General features: G+C 47.6%; 1 protein-coding gene across 5 annotated transcripts in view; it reads right to left on the bottom strand.

Moving 5' to 3' along the window:
* RB1CC1 (RB1 inducible coiled-coil 1) overlaps nt 1-16,119 on the bottom strand; it is a 69,930-nt gene that overhangs the window by 18,834 nt on the left and 34,977 nt on the right. For all 5 annotated transcript variants that reach the window (XM_036830330.1, XM_036830333.1, XM_036830334.1 and 2 more), the window contains exons 11-17: nt 15,964-16,025; nt 14,593-14,696; nt 13,724-13,850; nt 11,735-13,635; nt 3,618-3,783; nt 1,152-1,260; nt 840-1,068 (exon numbers count right to left, since the gene is read on the bottom strand). In XM_036830330.1, coding sequence (XP_036686225.1) covers nt 840-1,068; nt 1,152-1,260; nt 3,618-3,783; nt 11,735-13,635; nt 13,724-13,850; nt 14,593-14,696; nt 15,964-16,025 — 2,698 coding nt within the window. The remainder of the gene's footprint in view (nt 1-839; nt 1,069-1,151; nt 1,261-3,617; nt 3,784-11,734; nt 13,636-13,723; nt 13,851-14,592; nt 14,697-15,963; nt 16,026-16,119) is intronic.

The following is a 16,119-nucleotide window of genomic DNA, read 5'->3' as shown; positions in this document are numbered from 1 at the left end:
GCTTTCTCCCAGGGACCATTCTTCTTATCCGTGTTACAGATAAAACGGTCATTCTTGGGAGGCTTCACCATTAAAACTAAAAACAAACAAAATGCCACAAGTCCTTGACTGAGCTGTAAAACTCAAAGCTTCAGTTCATAAAGAACAAACCAAATCTATATAAAGACTACAAAAGTATTCCTACATGCCTACAAAGCGCTAGTCACTGTCATGTGTGAACTTGCCCATCACACTGAGGTAGTCAGAAACTAACCAGAAAAGAAAACAAGAAAGAGCGTGCGGGCTTTTCTTTCACTTTTTTACGCTGAACCATAACTGACAAGTAAAACCGTAATATATCCGAGTGCGCAGTGCGATGGTCTGACACACGTGCGCGCTGCGGGAGGGGTCCCTCCACCAAGTTACCTAACACACCCATCTCCTCACGTCATTTACCCGCCTCTTCGGTGAGAACACGGCCCACGCTCCACCCCAGCCCCTGGCAGCCGCTTTCCTGCTCTCTGCTTCCGGAGTTTGACTTTTATCTGATTTTACTTCAGTTTCCACGCAGAAGTGACAACTCCCTCGCCCCAGCACGGCCTCAGCACGCTGAACGCACCAGCGACCCTAAGGAAGCCCTGCGCCCCTGACGCCATGGCCTCAAGGCCTGGACGCCCCTGCAGGGTCCCCGCCGGCCACCTGCACGCTGCGGTGGCACCTGGGCACGGTATGAAAGCGTGCCAAAGAGGATTCCTGCACACCATCAGTGGCGCTAACACGGGCCGTGGCACGGAGAATTCACACGCGCAGCTCTCAGGTCCACGGGCCGCGGACCCCGGCGAGCAGGACGGGGCACTCACCGGACAGACATCATGCTGGTCTCCAGCGCTGAGTCCAGCCTGCCTTCGCCGAGGGCATCCGGGGCCTCCGCCGGGGGCTCGGGCGCACAGGCCCCATACAGCTCGGGGGAGGCGGCCACCCCCGGGGAGGGGACAGGCCCGCCGCCCCGCAGCCGGCTGACCTCCTCCTCCAGCCTCTTCTTCTCCTCCAGCAAGCGCGCGCGGTCCTCGGACAGGGACTCGATCAAATCTGCAGCCCCGGGCGGACGTGAGCGTTACAATCGTTGCGTGTGACACGGAACTAACAATGTTGCATTAGGAAGCGTCACTGACCTTTGTCCCGCTCTTGCTGCTGCATCGTGCTTTTCAGCTTGTCACTGAGATCACTGATTATGTTCTCTTTTCTCATTTTCTCTCTTGTTAAAACAGTATTAAAATTGGTCTGGAACAACAGAACGATAACTACTTAAATTATCTGCATGCACAGGGCAGCTAGAGCTAAAGGAAATACGTCTGTTTTTGCATCTGGTGCCTCTCTATGGGGAGAAGAAAAAGCGTAGTTCACAAGCGATGCTTATTTTGAAATAAAAATGCCACGCTGTGGTAACCACATTCGATTGTATTTTCCTAGTTCTGTATTAAGATGTGTTCCAATTTAATATCTTGACAATGAATGCTATTTTCACATACTTATTGTCAGAGGAAAAGCATTAGTAAATATTTCTTAAATTTGGGGGAAAGAAATAAAATCGGCAACACTTTAACCAGTGCTGTTATATACTTAACTGTTTCTTTTAGTGATCTCCCTGCCTCTGGAATCTTCCTTCTGTCCTTAGCTAAATCTCGACTCCACAGTCACATTTTGGACATGACTGTATCCCACCTCCTCCTCCCATCTGGATATCTGCTGGTTTATAACGGCTGGACCTGCGACTCCTCGACGTCTAGGAAAGCCTTCTCACTGCGGATCTCATACATACCAACTGCCTGCAGAGATCCCGCGAGCCAATTTCCAAAATTAAGAGTCAAAGATCCTCCAATCAATCATTAAGGCCAATGATGCTAGAAACAGAGACATTTAACAAGAAGGTGGCATTCTTGGGCCAAAATTAGTGAATTCGTTAAATATTGAGTTAAACTCATTTCTAGCCAGAAAGCAGACAGGAAGATCCCCTGAAAAAGAATATTTATGACATGCCTTTGTATTAAGCCATTGTTCTGTAACATTTATGGTAGAAAATTAACAAATATTTATAATAGTACATTAGTTACTTGGTTTTCATAACCTCTGGCTGTTTCTGCAACATCAAATGGATTTTCAGAAAAGTTAACACAATTTATAATACACATATTAGAAACAAGACTAGTTAAGGTAAGAGCCAACTAGGCCCAAGCAGCCCTTATAAAGCTAGTTACAAACCAACTCAGGCAGCTACCACTTAACATCCAAACACCACTTAAAACTGGCAGGTGCCTCAGGAGTCACCTCCCCTCTCGTCTGACAACGACTGAAAGAAGAACTACATTTGGGTCAGATGGCTGGCTGCTTTACGCGCTGGTTTCCGTCTTATTCCACCCCCTCAACGCTGGACGTCTGCAGTTGCACAGGCTCACAGGAGCACAGACAGGCAGCAAGAGAGCGGGAGAGAAAGACCTAGCTCACGGAGGAGGAAACATGAAAGCATGCGCAACTTCAGACTTCTAAAAACAGAGACCTGAATGGCCTCTTCACTGACAGTTCTTACTTAAACCTGGTGGCCACCCCCCGGCCCTGGACAGCCCATTCCCTTGGTCTCCATGAAGCACACACTGCTTTGTTTCTGGTTCCTCTTTCTCATTCCCCCTTTTCCAGGCTCCTCTGTCTTTCCCCAGGCCTTAACATTTAAAGTTCCTAAGTGTTTGGAACTATACTTCTACATTTTCTTTCTGTTCTCTGGTTGACATTTTTTTTAAACTCTAAAAAGACAGTAAGAAAAGGAAAACTGCACCACACCACATTAAATGTGCACATCAACTGTAACATGCCTACCAGTCTCAGAAACGTATTCCTCGGGATAAAAAAGGATGTCGTGTTGCCCCTGGCCTGACTTACACCTGCTCTCACACCGGCCTGCTCTGGCAGCCCTCACTCTGCCCCGCGCCCCAGCCAGCGATCCTGATTACGTAGAAATCCAGCCGCGTCGCCCCTCTATTTCCTCTCCCACGGCCGCCCAGCACCTTGGCTGATGTAATGCTCCCTCACAGGGCCTCGTGACCCTCAGCGGACTGGCCGCTGCCGACCTCACAAGCACCAGCTCTCACCACTGACCCACAGTAATACGGGAATCACCAAAGCTCAACAGTGCTCCACCCTAACCTACCGCCAGCCTACCACAGGGATAAGAATTGTCAGCATGTAATTTAGAATAAAATTTTACAGCTTAGAAAAAAAATTCAAATATCATCTATGCAGTGATACAAACACTTTCACTTGCAAAAAAACCAAACTGACGTGAAGACGTTAAACGATGTTTACGAGATCACACAGGTAGCTAAGGAACCAGGAACAGAATTCACATTTCCTAACTCCTAATCTAGCACTGCTTCATTCTGAAGCACCTATGTGACATAATGACCATTAAAAAGAAAATGCTTCTATCACGAAGAAGATATTTGATAATAAATACCATCAGGATCAATGTGGGAAAATCACATTTAAGATATAAGAAACCTCAGCTACACAAAGAAATTGTACTTGTTCACGTATGTTCATCTCCTCTAGACCTAGAATGAATGCAGCAAGGTGGGAGACCTACATACCTGTTGTTCAGCAATCAAAGATGTTCGCACATTCTGCATTTCTTCGTTTTTTCTTTTCTCCTGCTCTTCAAGTTGTTCTAGAAACTTAGCTTTTTCTTCCTGGAGCTTTTCTTGAAGTTCAGCGACGAGGCTTGAAGAATCTTCTTTGGTAGATTCAATGGTATGACTTTATAAATTAAATACAGCATTAATTTTTTCAAAATTACACAGAACACAACATTGTAAATCAACTATACTTCAATAACATTTTTTTTTAAAGTAACCAAATGTATTTTAAGTACAATGTAAAGTCACTGAAGAATTTTGTCTAGAAAGAATGACATATAGTGAATTTAGATTTTTAAAAGACTGTTGTAAGGATCCTGGTCAGAACACTGGGGCATGTCTGCATGAGAGGTTTCAGCGGACACAGGACGCTAAGTAATAAGAATCCTGTAGGAGTGCAACCGTGCGCCCACATCGCGTGGGCGTGCACGGGCGGAAAGCACCTTCCTTCCTAGGTGCCCTGCCCCTGTGCGCTGCCCAGCGCACCGAGGGGAGTGCTGTTTCTGTTTCAGGGTCAGTGCTGTGCGAGGATGAGGCAGGAAGGAGAGGACAGCTCAGGCACAAGGACGTTCAGACACTCCTGGCTCTGTAAACACACGGTCATCCCCAACACCCAGGATAAGCACCCGTGACATCAGCACAGGGTACGTGCCGACCCACAAGGTGAACACTTCGGCAGTAAAAACAAAGAAAGGGGAGCTTATGGGGCTTCCCTGGTGGCCCAGTGGCCAAGAATCCGCCTGCCAGTGCAGGGGACACGGGTTCAAGCCCTGGTCCGGGAAGATCCCACCTGCCGCGGAGCAACTAAGCCCGTGCACCACAACTACTGAGCCTGCGTGCCACAACTACTGAGCCTGAGTGCCACAACTACTGAAGCCCGTGCGCCTAGAGCCTGTGCTCCGCAACAAGAGAAGCCACCACAATGAGAAGCCCGCGCACCACAAGGAAGAGCAGCCCCCGCTCGCCGCAACTAGAGAAAGCCCACACGCAGCAACTAGAGAAAGCCCACACGCAGCAACGAAGACCCAACGCAGCCAAAAAAAAAAAAAAAAAAAGAGCTTATAACACAAAGAATGATCAAGAACCATGCTGTGCTGGGCCAGGGCTTCTTGTGGCTTTATGGTCAGCCCTCCTTATCCCTGGATTCCACATCCACAGATTCAACCAACCACAAGTTGAAAGTATCCCAGAAAGTTCCAGAAAGCAAAATTTGAATTTGCCTGAGGGCTGGCAACTATTTACACAGCATCTGCATTGTGTTAGGTATTACAGGTAATCTAGAGATGATCTGAAGCGTACAGGAGGCTATATGCAAACACCACACCACTCTATACAAGTTGACTTGAGCTTCGGCGGGTTTTGGTATTCGGGGGAGGTTCTGGAACCAATCCCCATGACATCGAGGGACTGTATTATTAGTCTGACCAAAAGTACACACTGTGTCACACTGTTGGAGGCTCCCATTAGAAGATGCTCCAGATTACCATCAGCCACATCATTCAGCTTTAGTTTGCAGGACTCGAAGGCCCCAAACGGCTCTGACCTCAGGGGGAATTAACCCTAGCAATTCAGCAGTAAGTAATAGCTGAATATTTTACATAGTTTTTTTAACAGCATCACTGGCTGGCTTCCTTTGGGGGATTAGGAGCCATGTGTGTGTTGTGTGGGGAGAGGACATAAAAAAGGGTTACAGTATCTCACAATTTAGTTAAAGGTGTTTCTGATCCAGCGGTGCTACCATGGAAATCTAAGAAATTTATCAATAAAGGCTGCCCTCCCCCAAAAGAGAAACTTACATAACCCTATCTTTCCATATATTAATTTAAAACCTTAAAAAGGCCTTGAACTTAAACCTCAAGGAAGCAAGGTGTATCTGTCACCAGCTGGGAACGTCATCCCATCACATGGAACCTGAAACAGAGCAGCTCTGGTTCCCCCACGTCCATGAGCCAGTGTGTGCGAGCAAAGCTATCACACCCAGTGCTCCTAGTAACTAGGAGACCCGCGCTGAACACACACCAGAGTGGCCTCTCCCCCATCAGCGACTGCATTAGATTTGGGCCTAGTAACCGAGTAGTTTATCGTGGGTTTTTTAAAACTCTTCTGAGATGACAGAATAAGAGATTGGAAACGACACCCTACGCCAGTGTTCCCGTCCCCAGGCAGACCCACAGCAACTGCTCCTGGACACACGGCTACGAGCAGCACGGCAGGCAGGCTTCCCGACACACGCAAACCACACACGCGTGTCCTGCACGCACGTTCCGTGTGCACGGGCTGTGAGAAAGCCCTTGCCCTCAACTCTCAAAATGATCTATACTACTGACTTCACTTTTCCCGGTTACATGGGGAAAGGTACCCACTTTTAATTTTGCATTCCCTTAACCCCAAGTAGACGGAGCAGCTATTCGCCTCCTGGCTGTCTCTCTGTCTTCTGGGATCTGTCGATTCACATCCTCTGCCCATTTTTCTCATGGACTGTTGGCCCTTTTCTCGCTGATCTGTGGGACCTCTCTGACGTTACAGACATAATTAATACTCCCACTTACATCTCGCCAACGTTCCTCCCAGGCAGGTGGCCTCTCAACGCTGCTGCTGGCAGACGCACAACCGGCCGGGTGGGGGCGGCTGGGAGAGGAGCTGGCGGGGTGACTCCCCTTCGAGGGTTTCCTCTGTGCGACAGCAGCCGAGCACGACACCATCCAGAATCCCCTTCCCAGGAAGCTCTGGTGTCAAGTTTGGCAACAAAAAGTTACCTGCATAAAGGAGTGCTAAAGAGTCTATCGCTCCAGAGGGGGCTGTGACCAGACAGGAGGGCAGTAAGGTTCACAAGGGGTTTCCAGGCGAACTCCCTAGGTTGACGTCTCAGTAGACAACTGGCAGGAATCTCCAAAGAATCTGTAACGGTTTCCTGATGAGCCACCAGCTTTGTACTTCAGGGGACTGTGAACCTACCAATCCCCAGTCCCCTGTGAACCTACCAATCCCCAGTCCCCTGTGAACCTACCAATCCCCAGTCCCTCAGCAGCAACGCTTACCCTTCACTCCGCCAGCCCTCCCCAAATTCATACAAGTTCTAAACCTAGTATTAAACTCTTCATTCTTGGAATACTTAAAAGAGGTTCTATTTTTCTAAGCTCATACCAGACAGACACAAATACGACGCTAGGGGAAAAAACCATCAAGACAGGAACCTGGAACCGATTCTCTGATCTGCTCCAACCTGAAGGCAGTAACCACCTTGGCGCCAGGGCAATGGGCGCTCTGGCGGACCGGGCCCCCCACTGCAGAACTGGACAGCTGTGTCTTCCGGGAGCGAGAGTCTGGAGACATCCAGCGGAGCCCCCAGGGCCCACCAAGCTCCCCTGCCCCCTTATCTGGAGAGATCAGGACCACCTTCCTGAGGTCCCTTCTCAGTTAAGCTGACCTTTCTTCTCGACAACCTCGCCCACCATTTCACTACTTCCCGACCCAGCGCGGCTTTCAATCCCCAGATCCCAGAGGAGCTAAAAATCTAACCAAGGAGAAAATACAACTGCAAGATTTTCTTCATTTATTTTGGCAGAATCATAGGAAATATGTACAGGGATGGATCCAATGAGAGTTAGAACAGGAAGAATCAGGCCAAAATTTGCGTGGATGTAAAGACCAGAGATTCTAGATTCAATATTAGCTATTATCAGTTTGCTATGGTGATTGCCTGAAACCTGGACCTAACGGGTAAACCACGGCCTGCAGGCCAGATCCGGCCTGTGACCTGTTGAGTTTCACCGGAGCACAGCCGCACCTGTTCATTCATCTCTCTCACTCCTCTTGATACAACAGCGAAGCTAAATAGCTCAGAGACCACTTAGCCCACAAAGCCTAGAATACTGAAAAGGAAGCCTTTACAGAAACTGCCAGCTGGTTCTCTACACCAGTGACTCTCAAAGGGTGGTCCACAGAACCCCGGAGGTAACTAAAACACTCGTCAAGGGATCACTAAGGTCAAAACTACTCACACGATGACGCCAGGATGCTATCTGTCTTTTACTCCCTGCTGGCGTCGCACAGATGATAAAACTGTTGACACCTTACTGGAGAGACAGTAGCACCAACTGTACTCTCAATGACTGTATCCTGCACTTCAAGGCACTCCAAGTGAAGGCAGGTTGATTTTGGAATATCCTTGATGCAGTAAAATTAATATTACTGGATCCTGACCACTGAGCCTACGTCTTTTAATCCTCTGTGTGACAAAATGAGGAGCACCTACGAAGCCCTTCTGCATCACAAGGCACGTCTGTCTCATGGAAAAGCACCTGCACAGCTGTTCTGTGTGCGCCAAAGGAGCGCCTTCTTTCATGGTGCACTACTTCTATTTGAAAAATGACAAACTTTGGTTATTGAGACTTGCGTTTTTGACAGATGTTTTCTCAAAAAATGATCAACATTACTTCAATGAATAAGTGACATAATTTGTTACCACTGACAAAATGTGACTCTTTAAAAAGAAACTAAAATCTTGGGATTTATTGTATACCCCCCGGTAGGGCCCAGAGAATGCTCCTTCACCAAGGCTTTCAGAAACCCCACCCCAAAGGCTCTGCAGGGCACCTGGAGGACAGGGAGAGTGGCGGGACAAGCCAGTAAGATTCAACGAGCTTCACGGGCAGGACAGGTTCTGGAGGGGAGAGGCCGACCAGCACCACTTAACCAGACGCAGGACGTGGTGCCCTCACCGGCAGCAGAGCCAGAGCAGCCAAAAGTCTGACCCAGAAAAACCTCCGGCAGTGCCTGTCACTAGGGATCTAACAGAATGGGCCGATAAAGGCTTATTAAACTGATTTTTTAAAAACCCAGTAGCTGGCGTTCAGAGATCTAACTTCCAGCGAATCGCCATCTCTCACCCCATTCCAAGACCTAAGTCAGTCACCAACTACAATGCCAAAATTTTATACTGAGTTTTCTTTCTAACCTTCAAAGAGACCCACGGCCATTTTCCAGGCTGAGTGTGTATTCAAGAAAGGTAATTAATCAACTTTTGAGGGAATACTGAGCACTGGCTCTCACGTGACTCTAATGCCGCTGTGGTCCACCAGGACACCACTGACAACCATACACGAGAGACACGTCCTTCCATCCAGGATCTGAAATGGAACAGATGTAAAAGCAACTGTTGGCGAATCACTGCTGGTCCCCCTACTGATGGAACGAGGACCATTATGGCAGAAAGAGCCAGGTAAAATCCCTAAAACATAGAGGAGATTTCTACCACAATCTTGCTCAACTTAAGTATGCGTCCTGTCGAAAACATATAAAAACAAGCAATGGGTTATCATAATTTAATCAGGTAGTAACTCCAATAAAACTGCTATTTCATACATAACCTCTTTACCGGAGCAAATTAACAAGACCACTACTACCTGACATGTAGCTACTGATTCGGTGATTTCTTCCCCCTTTATTCTTATTAGTACAGACCAGGGATAAACAAACTTTTCTTTGTAAAGACAAATACTGAATAGTATAAATGTTACTCAGACAATCTCTGTCACAGCTACTCAACTCTGCCGAAAGCAGCCACAGGCCACAGCTAGAGAAATGGCCTCTCTGTGAGCCAATACAGCTGTGTTTACAAAGCCAGGCTGTGGGCTGGATCCCGGGTAGAGACCACAGGAAGCAGTGTGATTTCACCAACAGGGACCGCAATCGACTCAGTCTTATCCAGGATTAGATCAACTCTCCGGTCCTCTGTTAAAATCTAGTTGGCAGGGATATTGATCTTCCTGCTATTCCTCAAGAAATCACACTAATCCAACCCATTTATGGCAGTATGCTCCTCAGGCCTGGTAAACAGGAATCAGCCACTACTTGAGCTACCAGGGTAAGACACGTGAGTGCCAGTGGGATGAGCAACAAGGGCCGTGGAAGCCCACAAGCCTGCCAGCACAGCGAGATTTCTAAGTGCCCAGCGGTCCAGGCCCGCGAGACGTCCGCCCGAGGTGCGGCTGAGGGTCCCGAAGGCTGCGGGCAGCACCCGGGACGCTCGGCTTCCCCTGGACACCTGCCCCGCCTCCGGCTGTGTGTGAGCCCCTGCAACACGTGCCAGCTGCCCTGCGGCGGGGCCCGCCTCCCAGCGGGTGCCTGAAGTGGCTGTAGCAGAAACGGGCAGTGTACGGAGCCTCGGCAAGCCCTGCAGGAGAATCGCGGCTGCGGCCCTCAGGATCCTGAAGCAGGTGAGCGTTTCCCTCCCGTAAGATGGCTTAGGGCTCGCTCCCGGGTCTGCAGAGGCCGAGAGCCTGACCGTGCTCTGCCCAGTTACCCTGTGACCTGAGCCGCCTGTCAGGAAGTGGACACTGTCTCGCCCACGGAGCCCGGACGCCGGGGGGACACTTGGGTGACGACGTGGTGGACGCGAGGCGGGCCCACACGAGCCCCGGCAGCGCCAGGCGGGCGCGGGAGGTGCTTCCCTTCCCTCCATCACAGCCACGGCGAGCCCGCAGGGAAGCAGGCTGGCGGGCCCGGTTTCCAGAGGACACCGCACAACACGCGGGCCCGGCTCCAGAGCCCAGGGGCTGGACGAGAGCCTGGCAGGCGGGGCGCCCGAGATCAGCAGTGAACTCGAGGACGCCCGCCCGGGGCAGGACCGGCCAACGGAGTATCAGAGAGAGACCGTCGGTGGGGAAAGGTGAACAAAGAGCCGCGCAGCCACTCCGGGGTGGCGGGAACAGCTCCAGGGAGGGGAGACGGGGCACAGAGGCCGCATCGCGGGAGCCTGGCATCGGCGGGTCAGCGCGGGTGAGAGAACGCGGGAGCCGCGTGAGGACCGCCTGCTCGGTGCCGGGCGGCCCGCCGTGCTGCGCTCACCCCCGGGCCGGAGCCTCCCCTGCGCCGGATCATTCCCGGAACCCCCTCTGCAACCGCAAATCCGCCACCGAGAAGGACGAGCGCGGAGTCTGGAAGGAGAAGGGCAGCCGGGCCCGCTCCCCGTCGCCCAGGAACACAGTCCCGGGCTGCGCCACACCCCAAGCCCATCGCTGGGCCCCGCGGGGACGCCCGGAGCCGCCGCGCCGTCCCAGGGGCCCCGCTGGCGTCTGTCCTCCTGCTGTGTCACCGGGGCCCTCCTGGCCTGCTGCGGTGACTGCCCGGACCTCGGCGTCCAAGCTCTGAGAAGGTTCGTGTAAGGCCTAGCTCCTCTAAGAGCCCGCCATCCCTCCAGAACACATAAAGGCTTTCTGCCTTCAAAACAGACGCCGAGGGTTCATACCCTGTGCTCCAGGGTACGAACACCACACAGAGGACAGTCGATCACAGGAGACGGTGTAAAAGTCCCTTGAACCTCTGGCCGGAGGTTAAAATAGCCAATGAAAATATACCTATACATATGTTCCCTTGGAAAAATTAACGATAGAACCAACTGATAATGTTCTAGAAATTGTTTATTAGGCCACAAACGCCTTCAATGAATTTTAACGCGTGGAAATGCGGAAGCCCACTTTCTCTCAGCCAAGGCGGTAACGTCCGGCAGCAACAATAACAACAACGCAAAAACCCTCACCACTGTATAAACCCAGCATTTAACATTATCTTTTGAATCACAGAGGAAATAACTGAAATTGTAATATCAAGAAAATAACCACCAGAAAGCTATACAGCACCAACCTAGAAGTTACTAACTACGGCTCTTTTATACATACATACATACAGTATTTTAAAAGAATGAAAATAAGTAACTTTCAAATGAAGAATTTAGGGAAAGAACTACAAATAAACCGAAAGGAAATTTATAACTTAAAAAAGGAATAAGAAGATCCCGAAAACATAGGAAATTTTCAAAAATTCCTCTCAAAATCCAAAATACGAATCCATTTTTAAAAGCCATCCTAATGGATTCACGTAGCCTGTTAATTTTTTTTAGATGTCTGTGAGAAACGCTACTTTAAAAAGTACGTTTTTACTTCATAAAGTATCTCACTGTTACCTTCACCTCAGGTAAATGAGTAAATCAAGGTACTGGGATTACACTCACAATTAAAATCTCCATCACTGAGACTTTAATTGTATGATTGTAGACTAAAGTTCATTCTTACCTTTTTGCTATTTGACTCTCAAGATGTTTAATTTTTTCTAACAACTCCTTCTCAACAGCTTCTCTTTCCAAGTTCATTTCTTTACGGGCAGTCTCAATAGCTGCCTCTTTTTCACACTTAAGCCTCTGAATCAGCTGTTCTCGGTCCTGTTCGTGCCTCGTGACACATTCCTCTTTGTCTTTTTCAAGTTTCTGGAAAATAGCTTCGTATTTCTCTTCTTGCTGGGTGATTTTCTCATCTTTTTGTTTCTCAAGAGCACTCAATTCTGAGTCCAGTTTACTCTGCAGTTCAGCCAATTCTTCTTTCAGGCCTTTTTCTACTTCAAATGCTTGGTGATGCAATGATGTCACTTTGTTTAATTCGGCTCTAAGCATATCAGATTCTTCTTCATGTCTACTAATTAACTCTGAAATGCACTGATCTTTTTCAATTGTCATTAAAGTTCTTAGTTCGGCCAAGCCCACCTGATAATTTTCATTATCATCTTGAATCTTTTGGTTTAGTTTACTTATCTCTGTTCTCAAATGTTCTGTCTCTTGCTCGACAAGAGATTTTAAGGTCTCCTTCTGCTGGGCTCTGCTTTCTTCCAGTAAAATTTTTATTTCGTCCGTTTCTGCTTCCTTCAGGGCAAGTTCAACCTCTAACTTACATCTCATGTCCGACAAATCAGAAACCTTGAGTTTTAATTCCTGGAGCTGCTGTTCTTTTTCCTGGATGGCCGTGGCATGAGAATCTTGCATCTGCTCGATTCTTTGTTGATTTTCCTTTTCTAATTTCTCCAAACAGACCTCGTGGCCGGTCATGACCTTCTTGAGCTCCTGAGTGTGCCTGACCTGCAGAGTGTCCTCTAAGTCCTTCAGATGGCCCTGCTCCAGGCACTGGAGCTCCGCCCTCAACAGCTGGAGCTTCTCATCGTTCTCCACGCGGAGCTTCTTTAAGTCTTCCAGCACGGTCTCTCGTGACTGCTTCAGTTCTTCAATCTCACAGTGTTGTGTGTGCATTATACTTTCCATCTCTAACAACTTCTGATCCTTTTCCTTCTGCAGGCAGATGACAGCTTCTTTCTCACGTTTAACCAAAGCAAATTCGTTATCTTTATTTTGTAAAACCTCCTCAAGGCACACCAAGTCTCCTTTCAGCTTTGTGATTTTGTTTTCATTTTCTTCACTCTCTTTTACTAGCGCCGCAAGTTTGCCCTCATATTCACTTTTTAAAGACTGTAGTTCTTTTTGGTGTCTTTCATTTAGTGTTATTTCCAAAGAGCATTTTACTTTTTCAATAATGTTTCTTATTTCTACTGCTGTACACTTTAAAGAATTTGAGAAGTCACACTGTTCCTTCTGCACAAACGTTCGGAAGTGGCAAAGGTCCTCCTTTATGGTTTGTACACTGAGGTGCGAGTCATGGGCAGTGACACGGCACTTCTCCAACTGGACGCTGAGAGACGCGTGGTGGCCCGAGTGCTCCTGACCTCGGGCACTCGTGTCCTGCATTCGCCTGCTGTCGATGGCATTGATGACTGAGGAGTAAAGGGATTCCACCATCATCTCTGGACTCTGTGGGTCACTGACAGGATTGGGAGATGACAAGTTTTCCTCTATGACAAACTCATTCACTGCAGACATGAAATCTGACTCAGGACTTTCTGCTAATGAATCCAAGTCTAGCGAGGCCTGGTGAAGACTCTGTCCTATGCTTGGGTGGGGGATAGTTTCAAAATCAAACGTATGTGCATCAATGCTATCCGGAGACAACTCCTCTAAGGGACAGACTGCAGGACACAAGGGGCCCCGCACGGTGAGTGGAGGGGGTGTTCTGGGTGAGGTAGTAGCTGTGATTCCTGTCGTGCTTTCTATCCGGGGTGAGGAAGCCGCCTGTGGGGAGGTCTGACTCGCGGACGCCTGGAAAAGAGAGGGACAGGCTTACAGAGCTGCAGCGACACAGGCATTTACGCTAACGGGGCGAACCACTGCAAAGAACGGGATTTGCCTTTTGTTCACTCAGTAGGTCTGTAATGGTCTGTGACATTTCATCCAAACTTTGTGCTGCTTTTACCAAATTATGTAGAGCAAGTACATGCTGGTGTAGAGGGTCAAAGTCACAAAGTAAGGGCACCCTGAAACAGAGCACAATCAAATTAGATTTCTAATTTCTCAATGAAAAATGTATAACTGCAACCAAATACTATAATCTATGTCAAAAGCAACTCACCATCCTCTTTCAATCAATACCAGGAATAGTTTAAGCAGACTAAGACATATCACTAAAGGCGGGGGAAGGGGAGGGTGGGACGAATCGGGAGATCAGGATGGACACATATACACTACCGTGTGTAAAACAGATAGCTGGTGGGAACCTGCTGTAGAGCACAGGGAGCTCAGCTCAGTGCTCTGTGGTGACCTAGAGGGGTGGGAGGTCCAAGAGGGAGGGGGTCTGGGGATACAAATGGCTGACTCACTCCACTGTACAACAGAAACTAACACACCATTGTAAAGCAATTACACTCCAATTAAAAATATATATATATAGATATAGATATATATAAAATAAATAAATAAAGTGATAAATCAGAAATCTCTCACAGTATGCAACAACGTCAGAGCACTACCAGAAAAGAATTAACTTCATGTAAGGCATTAATTTCCTCCTACTTTATCTTCTTCATTTTCTGATCTTTTTTTCCAGATCATTTTTATACTCCCCAGAGACTCCCCAAAGCAGCCACGAAGGAGCCAGTTATCAGGACGTCCTCCTCTACTCCGGCACCTCCTAGGGGTGCTGCTGCTCTTCCCACAGCTCCTGAACACCGGAATCACCACAAGGCAGTAACTGAAGCTAGAAACATGAACTGTATGTACCTGAGGAATGGCTGAACTTCGGAAGGACAAAGTGATTGCAGAAACTGTAAATCTTTTAATGAAATATCTGGAAGTTCACAGTCAAACTTTCGAGGCTTCTGTGTCTATATTAAAAAAATAATAATTTACCAAAAAATATACAGTATAATTTTGTAACTGATTTCTTAGTATAATGAAATTCAATAACAAATAAACAAAAATGCTTCAAATGATCTACTCACACCTAAGAAACAGAATAAAATAATAAAATGCAAATGCAGGACTATTCAGTGAGGATGGGGAGACCACTTTTCTGAGTCTGAAATAACAGGGACGTGCAAGCTGTTGGTGATCAACTGCCGTGCTCACTCCCCACTTCTCTGTTCTCAGCATCTTTTCACGGGAATTCTGGTATTCCCGCCAGCATTAAAGGAACCCAACTGTCTCGCTATTACACAGGCTATTCCCAAGTTTCTACCTGACCGACAGCACAGTCGTGAGGACAGCCCCAGCCCTCTGTATCTATTCCTGTCACCTACTAGTGTGCTGTGTTGTTTTAATGCAGTAAAGATCGTTTTTTCTTACGCAAAACTTTCTCCTTGCCCTTTTCTTCACCTTTTCATTACATTTTCCAAAATACAAAGTCTTAGTCAATTTCAGATTCATAAAAAAATTATCTACCATTTCTTTATAAATATTGCCAAGAAATGCACCTTGTAGGATAACTCCAATGGTCTCAGTCATCACTTATGCAGATTTAGAGATGTCAAGACACCCTTCATTAAGCAGGGTTCCTAGATAAAGGAGTGTGGGAAATCCTGCCTATTATGACGCTCATTCATAGATACACAAAAACACATACATTTAAAGCCCTAAGGAATCCTGCAGTACAAACACATGTTTAACAGTTAAGCAGTGTGTCTGAGGAGAAAACAACAAACCTACAGCATTTCCAAAACTTCTTTGATCACGGAATCATTTTCTTCATGTAATAAAATAAGTGGTCCCCAGACCACTCTGGTTTAGAAATACAGCAACCTTATTTTTCATGGTTTCAATGAAGGTGACCTGATGGGTCACCCTATTCTGATTTGTGCAACATGAATGAAGGGAAGGGAAGGGAAGGGGAGGGGAGGGGAGGGAAAGGGCGGCAGGGACAGGAGGGGCGGAGACAGATAAAGTGAGGGGGAGAATCTGTTCCCACCCATCTCGACAGTGCAATAGGACTTCATCGTCCCATGCAGTGAAGACTCCTGACCAAAAACTATGAATTCATCTTAAAGCCAAAAACATTTTGATAAAAAATTTCTGTTTCTGATAAATATCTCTACTTCTGAAATAAAGGTCTGAACACACACAGGATTTAGTCATATTAGAAAATAAATTACATACACAAAAGGATGGGGGCCAGGAGTCCAATCCCCTAAACAGACGATTTCTTAAAAAGGACTTCCCTGTGTAAAGAAATTAACAATATGGTTACTTTACAACTCAGGCTATATAATGCTATTCATATCTCTGAAATAAAAACAGCATTTTTTTCTTAAA

The sequence above is a fragment of the Balaenoptera musculus genome, chromosome 17 (genome assembly GCF_009873245.2).
Source record: "Balaenoptera musculus isolate JJ_BM4_2016_0621 chromosome 17, mBalMus1.pri.v3, whole genome shotgun sequence".
Taxonomy (NCBI): Eukaryota; Metazoa; Chordata; class Mammalia; order Artiodactyla; family Balaenopteridae; genus Balaenoptera; species Balaenoptera musculus.
Note: the sequence above shows the minus strand (reverse complement) of the source record. Positions and strands in the feature narration are given on the sequence as shown.